The 18,876-nt window shown below is 38.3% G+C and overlaps 2 protein-coding genes across 4 annotated transcripts; both read right to left on the bottom strand.

Annotated features, from left to right (window-relative positions):
* Positions 1 to 6,222: 6,222 nt before the first annotated feature.
* Positions 6,223 to 11,467, bottom strand: LOC123878880 (dihydrolipoyllysine-residue succinyltransferase component of 2-oxoglutarate dehydrogenase complex, mitochondrial-like). 3 transcript variants are annotated; one of them, XM_045926258.1, is made up of 4 exons: positions 11,132 to 11,299; positions 8,857 to 9,023; positions 8,323 to 8,404; positions 6,223 to 7,467 (listed from the first exon to the last, which is right to left on the bottom strand). In XM_045926258.1, exons 2-4 carry the CDS (start codon positions 8,995 to 8,997, stop codon positions 6,311 to 6,313), a joined length of 1,380 nt encoding a protein of 459 aa, XP_045782214.1. In that variant the 5' UTR covers positions 8,998 to 9,023; positions 11,132 to 11,299; the 3' UTR covers positions 6,223 to 6,310. The 3 variants fall into 3 exon arrangements, with proteins under 3 accessions (XP_045782214.1, XP_045782212.1, XP_045782213.1); XM_045926256.1 differs by lacking the exon at positions 11,132 to 11,299 and adding an exon at positions 11,306 to 11,467 and having other exon boundaries at positions 6,224 to 7,467; XM_045926257.1 differs by lacking the exons at positions 8,323 to 8,404; positions 11,132 to 11,299 and adding an exon at positions 11,306 to 11,467 and having other exon boundaries at positions 6,224 to 7,467; positions 8,775 to 9,023.
* Positions 11,468 to 12,984: 1,517 nt separating this feature from the next.
* LOC123878881 lies at positions 12,985 to 15,955 on the bottom strand. Its single transcript, XM_045926259.1, has 2 exons — positions 14,566 to 15,955; positions 12,985 to 14,391 (listed from the first exon to the last, which is right to left on the bottom strand). Exons 1-2 carry the CDS (start codon positions 14,593 to 14,595, stop codon positions 13,048 to 13,050), a joined length of 1,374 nt encoding a protein of 457 aa, XP_045782215.1. The 5' UTR covers positions 14,596 to 15,955; the 3' UTR covers positions 12,985 to 13,047.
* Positions 15,956 to 18,876: the final 2,921 nt, after the last annotated feature.

Raw genomic sequence — 18,876 nt, 5'->3', positions numbered from 1 at the left:
AGTGCGAATCAGATTCGCGCACTGAAGGTTCCGTACCTACTCGGGTATTTTTTCCGACATTTTGCACGATAAACCAAAAACTTATTATGCAAAAAATAAATATAAATCTGTTTTAGAATGTACAGGTAAAGCCCTTTCATATAATACCCCACTTGGTATTTTGAAAATTGAAAATACTAATTATTTGTTCATGAACACTTTTTTTTGTGATGTACTTAACTACAAATTCACGGTTTTCGGATTTTTTCCTTTACTTCTGCTATAAGACCTAGCTACCTGTACCTGCCTAGGCATACGCTTAAATAATCTATTTTTTAACCCCCGACCCAAAAAGAGGGGTGTTATAAGTTTTACGTGTGTATCTGTCTGTGGCATTGTAGCTCCTAAACGAATGAACCAATTTTAATTATTTTTTTTGTTTGAAAGGTGGCTTGATCGAGAGTGTTCTTAGCTATAATCCAAGAAAATCGGTTCTGCCGTTTGAAAGTTATCAACTTTTTCTAGTTTTCTTATAGAGGTTTTTGTGACGACCCCCGTCACAAAAAAATTATTTAAAATTTTGAGTTATTATGTTATACACTAGCCGATGCCCGCGACTTCGCCCGCGTGGATTTAGGTTTTTCAAAATCCCGTGGGAACTCTTTGGTTTTCCGGGATAAAAAGTAGCCTATGTGCTAATCCAGGATATTATCTATCTCCATTGTCTACCAAATCCGTCCAGTAGTATTTGCGTGAAGGAGTAACAAACATACACACACACACACACACATACACACAAATTTTCGCCTTTATAATATTAATGTGATTACTATGTAAATTCGGTGTACAATAAAGAATATTTTACTTTTATTACACGACCACGGCGGATCGCACTTGATGGGAAGCGAATTTTGGCCCAAGGACTATCTACAGGCGCTTTATCTAGATTGTAGAAGATGCAGATGGAAATGCTTTTTTTTTGTTTTTTATTCACTACTAGCTGATGCCCGCGACTATTCGCGTGGATGTGGGTTTTTAAAATTCCCGTGGGAACTCTTTGATTTTCCGGGATAAAAAGTAGCCTATGTGCTAATCCAGGTTAAAATCTATCTCCATTCTCAGCCCAATCCGTCCAGTAGTTTTTGCGTGAAGGAGTAACAAACATACACACACACACACACACACATACAAACTTTCTCCTTTATAATTCTTGACCACAATCATATCTGATGGAAAGTGATGATGTGGTCTAAGATGGGATGCGTTTACCTGGAAAAAATATATGCTGATATAATAAAGTTTTTAACTTTGGACCAAACCACGAAAGTGCTGCAGCGAAGGTGCCAAATCACCGAAAAAGTCGGCATTTCACAAGGGCTGTGCTGTGCATTCACAAAAAAATTATATTATATATATATATTTTATTTTATTCAGATACATGCCAGCCCTTGACTGCAATCTCACCTGGTGGTAAGTGATGATGCAGTCTAAGATGGAAGCGGGCTAACCTGGAAAGGGGTATGGCAGTTTTTTATTTCACCCATACCCCTTTGGTTTCTACAAGGCATCGTACCGGAGCGCTAAATCGCTTAGCGACACTGCTTTGCCAGTAGGATGGTAACTAGCCAATTTCAAACTCTGCCAGGAATCGAAAAAATCGAAAAATAATATTTCTTTAGGGACTTCGTCTGTGGTGGCGTTTGCTGGCGCGCGTGTTGTGCCTTTTTGGAGTGTTTTTTTGTTAAAAATGGTCGGTTTTTGTGTTCTGCTGGTGTTTATTGGTGGTGGAACTGACTGGGATGCGCTCTAAAGGGGCGCCGCGCGTGTGTCGGCGGGCGCCGGCACAGACGAAGTCTATACTTATACATATAGTTTCCTTAACTTGTAAATAACTACAAACTTGACATTGACTAATCAGTGTAAAGCCAGACGAGAGAGGAAAAAAAATATTTCTTTAAAAAAAGAAACTCGTAAGTGTCAGCCCTGAATTCTTCAGTGTGACGTCATCGTGAGTGCATTTGTCAGATTTACCGACTGCGCGGAGAGAGGTGCAAGCCGCCACTTGACTGCTGTTTGTGGGCCGCGCAAATAATGCGATATTGGGAATATTCCCATCTTTGACAATGGAGTAACCTACTTTGAACGAATTTAATAAAAGGAGCTCACTAATGTTTTGATAGCTGTGATAACTTCTAGGTTAAGTGGTCGGTCTGCTATTCGGTGGTCTAGGGTTCGATTCCGTGTAACGCACCTCTAACTTTTCCGAGTTATGGATGTTTTAAGAAATTTTCGAAAAAAAAAAACCATTCGCTTTAACGGTGAAGGAAAACATCATGAGGAAACCTGCATGCCTCCAGAAAGTAGAAACAGGTAATCCGATACGACTGAAGATTTGGTTTTTTGTAAAATAAAAAGTATAATTTAAATAAAAATAGACAACGCCATCTGTTGTTGAGTGTCTAGTTTTATTTTATGATGAGCGCCATCTCTTGTTGAGTAGCTGTATTATAGTAACACTACTTAGTAACAGATGGCGTTACTAGGTTCAAAAAAAGACTAACCAAAAAAAATAAGTAAGCAACCATAGAGAAGAGATATAATAATTATGACTAATTTTTTGAACACAAGTTTTTGCTTTCATTAGGAGTTTTTTGTTTGTCAGTGCAGCATTAACATATTTTTTAGAGGATTTTATTTTCCACGGTTCAACAACATTTATAACAATAATTCAGGCGGAAGGCTTATAATTACTAGATGCCCACTATTTCGACCGCGTAGATTGGTTTTTAAAAATCCCGTGGGAATTCTATGATGCTCCGGGATAAAACAGTCTATGTCTGTTTCAAGGATACAACTAGTTCAATGGCTAAAGCTATCTTTGCACAAAATTCGTCAATATGGACCGTGAAAAGATAGCACAGACAGACTTTTACATTAGAATGGATTTTGTATTACTTCATTACTTCCTATATACCTACCTCCTTGATGGTGGTTCCGGGTTTGATTCCTGTCAGGGGCATTTAAGGTACTTCTAACAATTTGAGTCTGGTGGGAGGCTTCGGCCGTGTCTACTTACCACCTACCACTACCACCCTACCGGCAAAGCCGTACCACCGCGTTCCGGTACGATGCCACCATAGATAAAATTATTTTCTTTTATCTATGGATGCCACATAAGGTATCAAGTAGTACCTAATTAGGGCTGTTCGATTAATTGAAAACCCCTTTCAAGTTAGCCCGCTGCCACTTTGAAATGCATCATCACTTACCACTAGGTGAGATAGCAGTCAAGGTCTAACGTATCGGAGTAAAAAAAAGCTGCGTCAAGTAAAACTAATTATAAAAACCGGTAAAGTAAGAGTCAGACTCGTGCACCGAGGGTTCCGTTCTCGGGTATTTTTTTCATAAAAATAAAAGTCTGTTTTACTATGTACAGGTAAAGCCCATTCATATGATACCCAACTTGGTATAGTTATCTTACTTTGAAAATACTAAATTATTTATTCATGAACACATTTTTTTGTGATGTAACCACAAATTCATGGTTTTCGGATTTTTCCCTTTACTTGTGCTATAAGACCTACCTACCTGCCAAATTTCATGATTCTGGGTCTATGAGAAGTACCCTATAGGTTTTCTTGAGAGACACGACAGCGGACAGACAGATAGACAGACAACAAAGTGATCCTAAGGGTTCCGTTTTTCCTTTTGAGGTACTGAACCCTAAAAATTATAATAAAAACAACAGCCAAGGATCATAGAGGAAAAATTAACTTTAATTATTCATAATTATCATTTATTACTTAAAAACTGGATAAATAATACAATAATACAAGCGAACGGACGTGTTCAATAAATACAAAACAAAATACAGACGCGATTAAGGTCCTGGTCAAACAAGACGCGTGGCGGCGCGGCGTCACACTGGACGTTACGCTACGTTCCGTCAATAACCTAGATTTGTTAACTAGCTTATTTACGCGACTTTGTTCGCTTTTACTTTTGCCTATTGCCTAAAAACCTCCCGTAATTGTAAAGTAGCCCTTAGCCCAAAGAAAGAATATTTCCTTCATACAATACTTTTTATATGACATATAACAGATGAACTGAATGTAAGAAATATAATACGTAACTTATGAGATTACTTAAAAAGAAAACTGAATATAAAGTCCGTCTTGATACAAATACTTATAACAAAACTCCTAAAAAAACCGCTGCCGTTCCGCGTTATGTGTGACCAGAACTTTAAACAACAAAAACGCATCCATACATAGGTAAGTGTCTCTACTAACATTAGTCGTAAATAATAATTTACATGATTCGAAGATTGTTCAACTACCCTCCAGATTATAATAATCTCAAAATTAAAAAAAAACATGTTTCGTCACGTAAGTTGACACAAGCTCTTACTGCCATATTTAGGCTGATATCTATAGACCGCACTTTGACTTTGCTCAAACTTAACAGGGCACTCTCCGTCACTTAGTCCATACAATCGTAGTTCCAATTTCATTTGAATATTAAGCAACCAAAGTCCATGAAACTTTGCAGACATATTCTAGAAACTAATATCTGTGCCTGTGGTGTTTTAGATTTTTCTAAAAATATGTAGTTTTAAAATTACAGGGGCTCAAAGATTTGTATGTGAATTTTTAAGACCGCGGAACTTTGAAACCGAATATTTTAACGGAAATCTGGAAAACCACAGACATAGATATTAGTTTCTAGAATATGTCTGCATTTCATGGACTTTGGTTGCTTAATATTCAAATGAAATTGGAACTACGTTTGTATGGAGCGAATGACGGAGAGACCCCTCTTAATGCTATGTAAAATCAAGGTTTTTAGTTTGGTCCTACGTAGCATTCTTTTTTGGAATCATTGGTTTTTGTGAACCACATTTTTTTTTAAAATAACTCAAAAAGTATTTTATGCAATTCCCAGCTTGTGTTTGTAACTAAGATAAAAAATACAATTTCGAATTTCCACTGCTGAAGGGTTAAACACTGTTGGTGTCAAGTATAAAGAGCTCTAGATAGTGGTTGACTGATGAACCAATCGTGCAGCAGATAAGTCACCCCTCTCACTTTGTACCACCAAATACAGGGTGTTTGGTAATTAGTATATAATGACGACACGTACCCATGCTACTTTGATCTGATAAACACAATGCTGGAGTATAATGACGAAATAAAATTATAAAAATTTCCATACAATTTTTTTTTTTTTTTTATGATCAAGTTTTCATGGCCCTAATGTACCTAACTCACTGAGATCGTTGGCCTCGGCCTATCTAAAGACGGCCAACGATTTCAGTGAGTTAAGGCACGTTAGGGTCATGGAAACTTTTATATAATTTTATTTCGTCATTATACTCCAGCATTGTGTTTATCAGATCAAAGTAACATGGGTACGTGTCGTCATTATATACTAATTACCAAACACCCTGTATATAAATCACCCACTACAAAGATTTATGTAGTACTAGAGAATGCCCGCGACTTCGTCCGCGTGGATTTAGGTTTGAAAAATCCCGTTGGATCTCTATGCTTTTCCGGGATAATTCTTCTAAGTTAGCTTTTCACTACCCAACAGTTTAACCGATTTTGATGAAGGTGCAGAGTTAGCTTACATCCTAGGGACAGACATAGACTATTTTTTATCCCATAAAAATAAACAGTTCCTATGGGATTTTTAGAGGTTAAAACCGAAGGAAACCGGTTAAGGTGCAAGAGACGGGTCTGCCCGCGAAATTCAAATTTAATTTAGTTCCTCGCAATTTGTAAATTTAATACGACAAAGTAGGCTTATGGCATTCTAATTCCGACAATGGCAGTATCATCTTCACAGGATTACATAAAAACCTTTACTTGAAAGTGTTCTGTTTAAGACATTAGTTAAAATAATGAGTTACTCACAAATTAGTTGATACTATAGCTAATTTCTGAAACTGGAAGTAAAGATTTTTATATAAACCTGTGAGGATGATACTGCCATTGGCGCAATTAAAATACCATAAGCCTACTTTGTCGTATTAGTTTACAAATTGCGAAAAACCGAATTAAATTTGAATTTCGCGGGCAGGCCCGTCTCATGCACCTTGAACAGATGGACAGTTTAACTGGTTTATATGAAATCTGGTACAAAGGTAGCTTGCATCCCGAATATTGTCCTAGGCAACTAACTATTGTCCTAGGCAACTAAATATTGTCCTAGGCAACTAAATATTGTCCTAGGCAACTAACTATCCCCTATCGAGAAATTATTAGTGATAGTATGATATAAATTAATAGCTCTTTAAACTTGATACCAACTATAACACTACTATAATTTACAAGCCTGCTATGATCGTTGCAGGGTCCTCCACACCTTCCTTTATTTTCCTCAGGAACATCACGGCTTCACGACCATCAATCAATCTGTGGTCATACGTGAGGGCTATATACATCATCGGTCGGATAACGACTTGACCGTTCAACGCAATCGGTCGTTCAAAGATCCCATGCATACCGAGTATGGCTGACTGCGGTGGATTAACTATCGGGGTACCCAATAACGAACCGAACACACCCCCGTTGCTTATAGTGAACGTACCACCATCCATTTCTTCAATCGTTAGCTTGCCTTTCCTAGCCTTTTCAGCCAAATCAGCAATGGTTAACTCGATGTCTGAATAAGTCATCGTTTGTACATTTCTAACGACCGGCACCACTAAGCCCTTTGGTGTTGCAACCGCAACGGATATGTCTACATAGTCACGGTATATTATTTCATTGCCTTCTATAACAGCATTGACGACTGGTTGGTCCATTAATGCATTTGCCGAAGCTTTAACGAATGGTGACATAAGCCCGAGCTTCACTCCGTGCTTTTTCGTGAAGGCATCCAAGAATTTCTTCCGGAAAGCCATTATGTGAGACATGTCTATCTCGTTAAACGTTGTGAGTAAAGCGTTGGTGTCTTGAGCTTGTTTGAGTCGTTCAGCGATACGTTGTCTCATTCGGTTCATTTTGACTCGTTGCTCGCTTCGTGTACCGACTATTTCTTTGCTGTAATCGGATGGTGGTACTCTAACGGAAGCGGTTTCTATTGCTTGTGCGTGACGGATGGCTGCGACGGGGATGGATGAGGCTGGTGCTGCTTTGGGGGGTGCTGGAGCTGGTTTGGGGGGTGCTTGGGGTGTTGGGGGTGTTACTGGTGGTGGGGGTGGGGGTGGGGGAGGTGCTGCAGCTGCTGGCGGAGGAGCTTCAGCTTTCGGAGGTTCTGGAGCTGGTGCAGCGGCTGCTTTCTTCGGAGCAGCTCCGGTTATCTCCAGCCTGAACAGCTTTTGACCAGCCTTCACGGTTTCACCATCTTTCACGTAGATCTCTTTGATGATTCCGTTGTCAGGTGCCATGACGGGTATAGCTGTCTTGTCTGTCTCGATTTCTAGCACGACTTCGTCCGCTGCGACCGCGTCTCCGACTTTCTTGTCGAGTTTCACGTCGCCTGTAACGAAGAGCAAAGCAGTTTTAATCAGTAATATCATCCATATTAATATTATTAGTGCGAAAGTGTGTGTCTGTCTGTCTGTTAGCTTAAAAGCTTAGAACAGTTTAATTAATTTTGATGAAAGATACCAAGTTAATTTACACCCCCGGGAAAGACATAGGCTACTTTTTATCCCGGGCAATCATTGAGTTTCCACAGTGTTCATAAAGACCCATCAGTTTAACCGATTTATATGAGATTTGGTACAGTGTTGATTGCATCCACGAAAATTGACATAGGCCACTTTTTATCCTGGAAAGTTAGTGTTCCCACAGGATTTTTTAAAACCTAATTCTCTCAATATACTCAAGCACTCAGGTTTTCTCAGACATTCCTCATATAATTCCGAAAAATAAAGGTGCATGCCCGGGATTGAACCCCCAACCTCCCAAATTAAAGGCTGAGGTCTTAACCACTAGGTTCTTGGGAATAGTGATTAATGTCTATGATTGAAAGAACTTTTGAAATCGGATGAGTAGTTTTGGAGATTATATCTTACATCCATACTTTACGGACAGACGGATGGACGGACGGACAGACAGACAACAAACCTATAGGGGTTCCATTTTTCCTTTTGAGGTACAGAACCCTAAAAACTGCAACACCCCTTCCAGGTTAGCCCGATTCCATCTTAGGCTGTATCATCACTTACCACCAGGTGAGATTGCAGTCAAGAGCTAACTTGTATCCGAGTAAAAATAAAGTCAAGAGTGAATTTGCATCTTCTAGGCAAGCGCGCTCCTTTTTAGGCTGCATCATTGTTTCCATCAGGTCTACTTGCCAAGCGCTAGTCTAAGAATTAAAAAAAATTACCTTCAGATACAGAGTCAGGAAAACTGGGGGTCATGACTTCCACCTCGGCGTAGCATGGGTTGGTGATGTGTATGGAAGCCACCTGCTTGCTGATTTATTCCTGTACTTGTGCTATAAGACCTACCTACCTGCCAAATTTCATGATTCTAGGTCAACGGGAAGTACCCTATAGGTTTACTTGATAGACACGACGGACGGACGGACGGATGGACGGACAGACAGACAGACAGACAACAAAGTGATCCTATAAGGGTTATGTTTTTCCTTTTGAGGTACAGAACCCTAAAAACTGCAACACCCCTTCCAGGTTAGCCCGATTCCATCTTAGGCTGCATCATCACTTACCATCAGGTGAGATTGCAGTCAAGAGCTAGCTCCTTCTTAGGCTGCATCATCACTTCCATCAGGTCTGATTGCAGCCAAGCGCTAGTCTAAGAATTAAAAAAAATTACCTTCAGATACAGAGTCAGGAAAACTGGGGGTCATGACTTCCACCTCGGCGTAGCATGGGTTAGTGATGTGTATGGAAGCCACCTGCTTGCGGGCCAGCACTCGGGGCTTGACGAGCTGGTTGGCCGAGTATACCCCACAGATCTTGGGCACCTCCATCGACCGGAACCGGAAGCCCTGCCTCCGGTATATCGTCTGAAGGTGTTTTGAGCAGCGTCGTAACATTTTCGGTTATGCTTTCTCTGTTTGTTCTGTAATTATAAGATATTGTATATGTTAATAAATTGTGTGTCATCCATGCTAATATTATATATGTCAAAGTGTCTGTCTGTCTGTCTGCTACATTTTCACGGTCCAACCTCTGAACCGATTTTAATGAAATTTGGTACCGACATGGGCTACATCCCATGGAAGGACATAGGCCATTTTTTATCCCGGAAATTCAAAGAGTTCCTATGGGATCTTTAAAAAATCGAAATCCACGCGGGCGAAGCCGCGGGCATCCTCTAGTGCTTAATATTATGAAGGCGAAAATTTCTACGTACATGTGTGTGTGTGTGTATTTGTAACTCTCACGCAAAAACGATCTGGACATATTTGGCTGGGAATAGAATAGAATATCATATAAACTACTTTTTAGGGTTCTCTACCTCAAAAGGAAAAACGGAACCCTTATAGAATCAGTGTTGTCTGTCTGTCCGTCTTTGTCGAGAAAACCTATAGGGTACATCCCGTTGACCTAGATTCATGAAAGGCAGGTAGGTAGGTTTTATAGTACAAGTAAAAGAAAAAATCCAAAAACCGTGAATTTGTGGTTGCATCACAAGAAAAAATTAAAATGTGTTCATGAACAAAAAATTAGTATTCTGAATTTTCAAAGTGAGATAACTATATGAAGTGGGGTATCATATTATGAAAGGACTTTACATGTACATTCTATAACAGATTTTTATTTGTTTTTATGCATAACACTTTTTGATTTATTGTCCAATCGTCCAAAATGTTGGAAAAAATATCCAAGTACAGAACCCTCAGTGTGCGAGTCTGACTCACATTTGACCGGTTTTTACACACTGAATTATATAATACTACTAGCCGATGCCCGCGACTTCGCGTTTTTGAAATCCCGTGGGAACTTTTTGGTTGTCCGGGTTAAAAAGTAGCCTATGTGCTAATCCAGGATATTATCTATCTCCATTCCAAATTTCAGCCAAATCCGTCTAGTAGTTTAGGCGTGAAGGAGTAACAAACATACACACACATACACACAAGCTTTCATCTTTATAATATTAGTGTAATACAATCAGTTATACAAAATTGTGGAACAAAATTCTATGGATTGCGGATGTATCATGGTAATAAGAAGAGTCAATGTTATGTTAGTAATACAAAATAATCTTTTTTTCTACTCTTATGTGGTTATAACTGGTTTCGGTCAGTATTGATTTTGGCTTGTTACCATTTCAAGTAATGACATTAGACATATTACATGGCATGTTATGGGCCTGTTATATAGTTTATGCTTGGTTATGAGTAAGACAGAAGAAAAAACCGGCCAAATGTGAGTCAGACTCACGCACTAAGGGTTCCGTACTCTGGTATTTTTCCAACTTTTGCACAATAAATCAAAAACTATTATGGGTAAAAATAAATAAAAATCTGTTTTAGAATGTACAGGTAAAGAAAGCCCTTTCATATGATACCCCACTTGGTATAGTTATCTTACTTTGAAAATTTAAACACATTTTAATTTTTTTTTAAATAATGTAACTAAAAATTCACGGTTTTCAGATTTATTCCTTTACTTGTGCTATACGACCTACCTTCCTGCCAAATTTCATGATTCTAGGTCAACGGGAAGAACCCTATAGGTTTCATGATGGGCGGACGGACGCACAGACAGACAGACAACAAAGTGATCCTATAACCTATAAGGGATCCGTTTTTCTTTTGAGGTACGGAACCCTAAAAACGCATGACAGTAGAAGAGCTAGCGCTCTACAAATGTACACCAAGTGTCCTAGTTTAAAGTCTTCACTTTAGATGAATGGTAAACTAGGTTTTGAAAATAGAACATGTGAATTACTCTTGTCAATACTATTAACTAAAGTGGTCCTATCAAGTACGTAGTTTTTATCTAGATTTATTAAAAACTTAATTAGGATGCAAACCAAATATACAACAATAGACAACCAAAAACAAATAATAAATTGGTGTTCCGAGATAACAAGCTTGTCATTTACAAACATGATAAAAAATGCTTTCGCTCAAACATATGTGAACCCAATTTTCAAGGTTAACCAATGTGATATTTCGTTCTTCAAGTGTTAGATAGTAAGAGATAAATGTGCATTCTTACCTTTATTTCAGGTAAACAATTCCTATCACTGACCGATATGCTATTTTAAGGCAAAATTGTTACATAAGCGCAGGTCTCATGACACTGGGTGCACCGTGAAAATCGTACTTAAAATCGATTTTAGTGTATTGGCAACATAAGAACTAGCACAGAAATAACAAACTAATACTTCACTTTGATTGATACGCTGCTTGGTTGAGAATTTGAGGTCCCAAGATCTACATTAATTGCACCATGGGGTGTTCGGAATTTCTTCAAGATCTTCAAAAATCCAGTTGGCGGTAGGTAAGGTAGGGCAAGGTACCTGTCATGTGGAACACCAACGTTTCGTTTTCGCTAAAAGTTATTTTATGTTTTCTCTGTGATGTTTTTGAATAAAAATTGTATCAAAATGAAATCTTATGTTCATTTAATTGTATTTTTATCCTGTAAATTGTGTACTATCGCTTAATTTAGTATATTGTATACACATAAATCATCAAAGAGAAAATAAATCAAAAAGGCTTGGTGCGTTTCGTTTTTCCTTATTTTCTTTCTCCCTTAATTATTTTATCTGCTATGGGTAATGATTCTATAGGTTAGCTACTCAACAGTAGATGGCGCTATAATTAAATGGCGAGCCTAGACTCTAATTAGATAGGTACCTAGTACTTATTCTTTGGTCCGCGTCCGTAGCTTATTATCTATGGTCCGAAGAAGACAGTAGATAATCTATTATATTATCTATGGTCCGAAGTCCAAACTCCAAAGTACTCCAAAGATCTCCGAGAGTGCTGCGAGAAGGCTGCGAGGACCGAAATGAAAAGCCTCAGTCAAACCACGATAAATGATTCAAAATCCCCAGGTTTATACATAAAGATTCAGATTCAATAGATTAATGGATGAATCGGATCCAACGTTAACTCTCAACCCTATCCAACCAAATCATGACGTCTGTGTTTCTTCTTCGATTATGAAAGGTCTGTGCTCTCTTCATAAGCAATAGAGACCATAGATTTTTGGCATACATTCATCTGTTTTTTTTTTTCTCTCTCGTCTGTACATTCATCTGTGGTTCTTATTATTTTCAATATCCATTTCCGGCAGGGGCTGCAATTTTCGGAATTCGATTTACTTCCGCTCGTTGTCGTTATAAGGAACGCCATTTTTGTGTTGTTTGTGTGTGAATTTTGATGATTGGGGTTTTATATTCACGTTTTCTGAATTTCTCCTTCCTCCTTGATTAAGGTGAAATTGCTCTGAAAGTGTCTCGATCATCGATGGTCTCGAACTTCGTTTTTCTCAATTTCCCTGAGCTGTGGTCACAACTCAGAAGTTCGTATTGTATTACAATTCATCAATCCATTCCATGTGTTATTTAGATCGGGTGTATTTCTTATAAACTATATCCAGGCACAGTATCCAGGTAATAACTGATTTGGTATTGATCATGTTTTCATACTTATTGAAAGTTCGAATAGATTTTCCCTGTGTAGAAGATCGCTGACGCATATTCAAACGGTGTCCCATGTCTTTGGGGCAAAAAACGTAATTCGCTGCTCTGTGTTTTAATTGTTGAAAAAGCTTCCAGAATGAAAATTGGTCATTTTGTACTCTGTAAGTACAGCCTTTGAATTAAGTACAACTACTGAGTTTCTTGTCGGCTTCTCATTAAACCCTCATTTCGACCAGCGACTGAGTTTTATAAGACCATTCTCAATAAAGTACCATAGTAGTACAGTTCTTGCAATTCACGAAGTCGAGCGGGATTTACTTGTGGTAAGCACGTATCTGTATATTTGTAACAGTGTGCGTGAGATAGAAAGCGGGTACGGTTAGCATAAAAAAAATGAAAAAAAAATCCTATAATTTTTTGTTGCAAATAATAAAAATAATAAAATCACAAAATTACTGTCTAGGTTAATTTAATTCGATAATCAATCATCTTCGTTTAAACTATCACTATTACTTTCAAACTCATCAGTACCGCTGTCACTTGATTCACCTACATTAATAACAAATTCAAAGTCAGAATCAAAGTACTTCATGTATTCTTTTTCAATTTTTTCTACATGATTGCAGGTATTGAGCCAAGTGTTGCTGTCAATGCTGTTCAAGCCCTCAAAAATTAAATTTTGTACTTCAGTCATGTTTTGTGCTATGTTTTTAGAGGCAATGCGATTTTTTAAAATACCCCAGATATTTTCTATCGCGTTTAACTCGGGATGATAGGGAGGCAATCGCAATATTTCGCAACCCTTGCTTTTTATTATCTCGTCAATTTTATACGTTACAAAACGCTCTTTATTTTTTTTAATTAAATCATACAGTTCTATATTGCGCGACCGTTCATCAAACGGAATATTGTTTTCCATCAGCCACTTTTTCATGTCACTCTTACAAGAATTTGATGTAGGTATTTTACTGCTTCGGGTGTTGTGATAAGATGCGTTATCCATCACAATAACTGACTTTTCTGGAATATTTGGCAGAAGCTTTTCATTAAGCCACTTGACATAATTGTCAAAATTCATGTTGGAGTGATAATCTCCAGTTGTGGATGCCGCTTTGTATACTAAAGAAGCATCTTTAATAAAACCACTACTGTTGCCTGCATGTACTATAATGAAACGGCTGCCCGTACTCAACTTCTTTGAAAAAGACGTGTCTTTTTTTGTTGGATCTTTGCTTTTTAGACACCAGGTGTTTTGTCGTACATGAGAAGTAAGCACATACGTTTCATCGGTATATACGATATGACGGCCTTCTGAACGATATTGATTAATTTTTTTCAAAAAATTAAAACGCCATAATTGTATTTCGTGCCTTTCTTGTAATGATTTGCGGTTGTTATCAATTTTTTTCCATTTGTAGCCCATTTCTATGAGCAAAGAGCGTAAAGTGCTCAAACATCCGTCAAAACCAATTTTTTCTCTCAAAACTGACTGAAGTTTTGCTAAAGTTGGTACTTGTTTGTGTGAAATGTGAAAATTTTGTATAGTAGTTCGAATTACTTCTCTATGCATATTGTCCAACATGAATTTGCTGTCTCTCTTACGTCGTTTTTTCATGGGTGAAGTGAACTTGGAGGAAGGTGACGGCAACTCCTTTTCTTCTTTCAATATTCTAGTTACAGTGCGCTCAGAGACGCCAGTTGCTTCCGCAGTACGTTTAAGTACATTAGCCAAAGGACTTAAATCACATTTGTCACTGTTATTCACTTTCATAAAATTATATTCTTCTTGAAGAAAGTGAAAGACTTTAGCGATAATTGCTCGTCCCTACAAATAATAAAACATACGATTAAATATCCAAAACACTTATAAAATTATTGCATGCCAAAAAACCTTTTCTTGAAAAATGGCTTCTACTGTCTATTATTTCTGACAGATCAAAATATAAATTAACTATTTCAAAATTCATCAAAAAACGATTCAAAATAAAAAATGCCTTACCTCGCTATGAACAACTTTGCGTTTTGACATGCTGACAGTACTTCGTGGTAATAAGCGTCGTGGAAACAACAAGCACAAGTGACCGTGGCGACGGCTCGGTCGCAACTGACCGCTCCGTCAGACACGCACACTACAGCAATGTACATATACACGTTCAACCACGAGTAAAGCTCACTCGACTTCGTGAATTGCAAAAAGTATAGGTGGTACGGACGGAGTATTGTCTTATATGTATAGTTCCTTGTCAGATTGCGCCCTCTGTACTAAAATTGAAGTCAACAGGCACTCAAGGACTATCAATATGAAAAAAAGATGTATGAATCTACAAAATCAAAGATTTTGTTCAGGAAAGGGTTTGATTTCATGGTCGGTTTGTTTCCAAGTATTTGTTGAGTAAAGAGTAAATGTCAGTAAATTATTGTCAAAAAAAAGAGCATGAAGTTAAGTTGCAACAACTTTGATAAAGTGTTATTCTAATAAATACACATAAAAAGTTTTTGCAACTTGTTTTTGCAATAAGTTTGGAGAAAACTTGAATATGTCTCTCTCCAATTTCTCAAGATGATTAGGGGTGAAAAATAAATTGCATGCCTGCATAAAATTTTTCAAAATGGAAGATACTTTTGAGGTTTTTACAAAAAAGCTGATGGTGAATTTGAAGTCGATTAATTTTTCTTTTTAGATGAGTCTATGGTGAGTCAAATATAGACTGGAGATCACTCATATCAACATCACAAATCTGCTTGACTATTTGGTTCTGGAGTTACATTTATATTATCAATCAATTAAAAAGCCTGTTTGCTTCCAATGCTGCACATGGACCTTCCCAAGAGCGCGCCACCACTCACGCTCCTCCGCCTTCCTCATCCACCCACTTCCCGCTATCTTCTTGAGGTCGTCAGTCCAGCGGGTCGAGGTCATCCCACACTGCGCTTACTGATACGCGGTCTCCACTCCAGAACATGTCACACAACACAAAACAAGTTTTTAAGCAGAAACATTTTGTTCGAAATGAAGAAAAAGTGACAGTTTATTCATCACAAGTTTAATTACTTGCAGCCTTTCAAGTTTCACATAGTTGAAATCAAATTAAAACAACTAACCCAGATACTTTTTTTTTTACGAATTCCATGACTGGTAGCAATTTGAAACAAACTTTGTTTTCCTAATTTATTATGAAAACAATTGAATGATGTTATGGGCATGCATTGGCGTTAGAGACGTTCCGTTTCGCCACAATGTCTCTCCAAAATATAATTCTCATGGCTGTGGATTTCTTGGGATGATAATAATTCAGGGTACAAATAAATTGCCCATACCCCTTCAAAGTCGGTTTCCAAAGGTGATATTGTAAAAAAGGGTTAAAATTCTTAACTAATGGTTTGTTTTTCTATTTTCATTTGTTGAGTGAAGGTTCTGCAAAAAAGTTCATGAAATTAAGTTGCAACAACTTTTATGAAGTGTATTAAATAATATACACTAAAAAGTTTTTGCAACTTTAAAGTTTGCTGAAAAGTTGACTGTATATGTCCTTCCAGAATGTAATTTTCATGGCAGAGGGTTTTTTGGGATAATAAAATATTCAATTCAATTCAATTTTATTTTGGCCGCGGAGCTGCACCAGGTGGGCGCGATTTACTTCGCCAATATAATAAAATATTTTGGGGTGTAAATAAATTGACAAACTTCAAAGTCACTTTGTAAAGGTGATGTTGTAAAAAAGGGTTGGAATTATTCTTGATTTTGCTTTGTTTCTCTATTTTCAATTGTTTGTTCTGCGAACTGTGTGGTGGAGGTGTCATGCTCATAAAACAAAGATACAATGGTGATAGACACCCCATTTGCAGTCACTGTTAACACTTACACCTGTATTCACAAACGTTAGTCGTTACTATGAGGTCTCATAGTGCGCTCGAACGCATAGTGTAGGTTCCACCAATCAGATCAATGTAAAATGACGTGACACAGTCATCTGATTGGTGGAACCGACACTGCGTTCGAGCGCACTGTGAGACCTCATAGTAATTATTGTGAATACGGCCGTTAAGGTAATGAGTTCTTGAATTATATCACACATTAAACCCTAGTGAAGGGTTTATTCGGGCCGTAGTCTCTTCTCCAGTCTTTCTCTGAAGTCCAACCGGCAAGGCAATAACCGGGTCCGAAGGTGGCGCAGATATTATTCATATTCATATTCATTTATTCATTGTGATAAAAATGATAAACTAGGATAATCAGTGTCCTCTTTTAATCTCACCAATTGCTCAAATTTTCAAATACATGTTATTTTTATGTTATTTCGAAATACAATCTTGTCTCACGTTTTTCTACTGTTAGTTACATCCCCATCGACCATAGATAACATGTTTCTTTTTGTTGTGTCCAGTTATTCACCCTAAACTGTCACAGATAAGTCATAGACCAAAGAGAATCAGAGACACCGATCTTTAACTTATAAAGTACTTCAGATTTTTAACAATTATTGTTAAGTTAATGAAGTGATTTGACGGTCAGTGTTCGAAATGCAGTTACTTACCAGACAAGGGAATGCGCTCCGATGAAATGGGGGCTACCGTCGTCGCTGATAAGCTCCAGCAATGAAAATGATGAAAGCAACTTCACGTCTATTATGCTAATTTCATATCGAGGAGTTGTTGGTCGCTCGATTATGTTCGCGTAGTAAAACGAATAATGGCGGTGCGTGTGAGACATAATAGCCATGCCAGCTCTTCATTTTCTTTTAAAAATGTTAATATTTTTCGCATTTTTGATGTGGGGGATCCGATTATAAACCTCGGGGCCCATTCCAACCACTGTACGCGAGGCTTTCTCAAGCCTGTGATATTTCGCCATCAGACGATTAGGACGCCGTAGATTAAAAACTTTGCTCCCCCTATTCACAAAGTCATCTTTATGTTGCGCCACATTTAAAATGTGTAAGCTGGGTAGGGTTAATATGCCTGTTAAAATATGGCCGAGCTCTGGGGTATCTTGCGGTACGTAGGCTATATTCGGACTGCCCGCTTTTGATAGGACTGAAGGACCGTAAACTGACGTATTTGGTCGAAATGTTGTACCGTTTTTATAGGCCCCATGCTAATTGACAATGTATTATTAACATCAAATATCGGAATATCGGAAATAGCAATATGTGGCGTTTTTTTTTCCGTCATGGATACCACTGTCCACTGACCACGGGGGAGCACGGTGGTTATGTCGACTCCTACCGACTAAAAACCTCACGAAGTTCCATCCCACCGCTCGGCTGATGACGAAGCACAATGGGCCGACAACACCTCGTTACTCCGCCTCAGCAGACCCACCACTGGGACACTACGTGCCCTTAAATACCGTTTCTTTGGTATTGTCCATTGGTGTTTTCATTGGTATTGTCCATTGGTATTTTCCATTGGTATTGTCCATTGGTATTGTCCACTGGTATTTTCTTTGGTAATGTGCATTGGTATTTTCCATTGGTATTTTCTTTGGTATTGTCCATTGGTATTTTCTTTGGTATTGTCCATTGGTGTTTTCATTGGTATTGTCCATTGGTATTTTCCATTGGTATTTTCTTTGGTATTGTTCATTGGTATTGTCCATTGGTATTTTCTTTGGTAATGTCCATTGGTATTTTCTTTGGTATTGTCCATTGGTAATGTCCATTGGTATTTTCTTTGGTATTTTCCATTGGTATTTTCTTTGGTATTGTCCATTGGTATTTTCTTTGGTATTTTCATTGGTATTGTCCATTGGTATTTTTTCGTGTGTCCGTGCCGCATGGCGACACGACGCGACGTCTTGCCGGTTCTTGGTTTAGCGATATTGTATCGATATAAACACGAGAATAGAAAAAAAAACACCCAACACAAGTACACAAGCTATCAAAAGTTAGATTGGTTAAAAAACATTGATTTTAAATTAATTTTTTTGCGGTATTCTGTGAATTCCGTCGTAATTTGCGACTCGTTGATGATGGCGGGTGTTTTATTTTGGGCTTTTAAAATTCGTCATGGATACCACTGACCACTGACCACGGGGGAGCACGGTGGTTATGTCGGACTACTACCGACTAAAAACCTCACGAAGTTCCATCCCACCGCTCGGCTGATGACGAAGCACAATGGGCCGAAAACACCTCGTTACTCCGCCTCAGCAGACCCACCACTGGGACACTACGTGCCCTTAAACACCGTTAGAGGCATGCCGAAAGCATGTGCACAGGCACGCCAACCAACCCGAGGACCACACTTTGAGCGACGGTCCACCCCGTGTCCATCACCCACAGGTCCTCAGCAATACGTGGCCTGGCCT

The sequence above is a fragment of the Maniola jurtina genome, chromosome 26, assembly GCF_905333055.1.
Source record: "Maniola jurtina chromosome 26, ilManJurt1.1, whole genome shotgun sequence".
NCBI lineage: Eukaryota > Metazoa > Arthropoda > Insecta > Lepidoptera > Nymphalidae > Maniola > Maniola jurtina.
This window is presented reverse-complemented; position numbering and strand designations above follow the sequence as displayed.

Coding starts and splice junctions, on each gene's coding strand:
- LOC123878880 (XM_045926257.1), bottom strand. CDS start 8,997: ATGTTACGACGCTGCTCAAAACACCTTCAGACGATATACCGGAGGCAG. Junction 7,468..8,774: donor TCCTGACTCTGTATCTGAAG/GTAATTTTTTTT, acceptor TCTTCGTTACAG/GCGACGTGAAACTCGACAAG.
- LOC123878881 (XM_045926259.1), bottom strand. CDS start 14,595: ATGTCAAAACGCAAAGTTGTTCATAGCGAG. Junction 14,392..14,565: donor GCAAAGTTGTTCATAGCGAG/GTAAGGCATTTT, acceptor TATTATTTGTAG/GGACGAGCAATTATCGCTAA.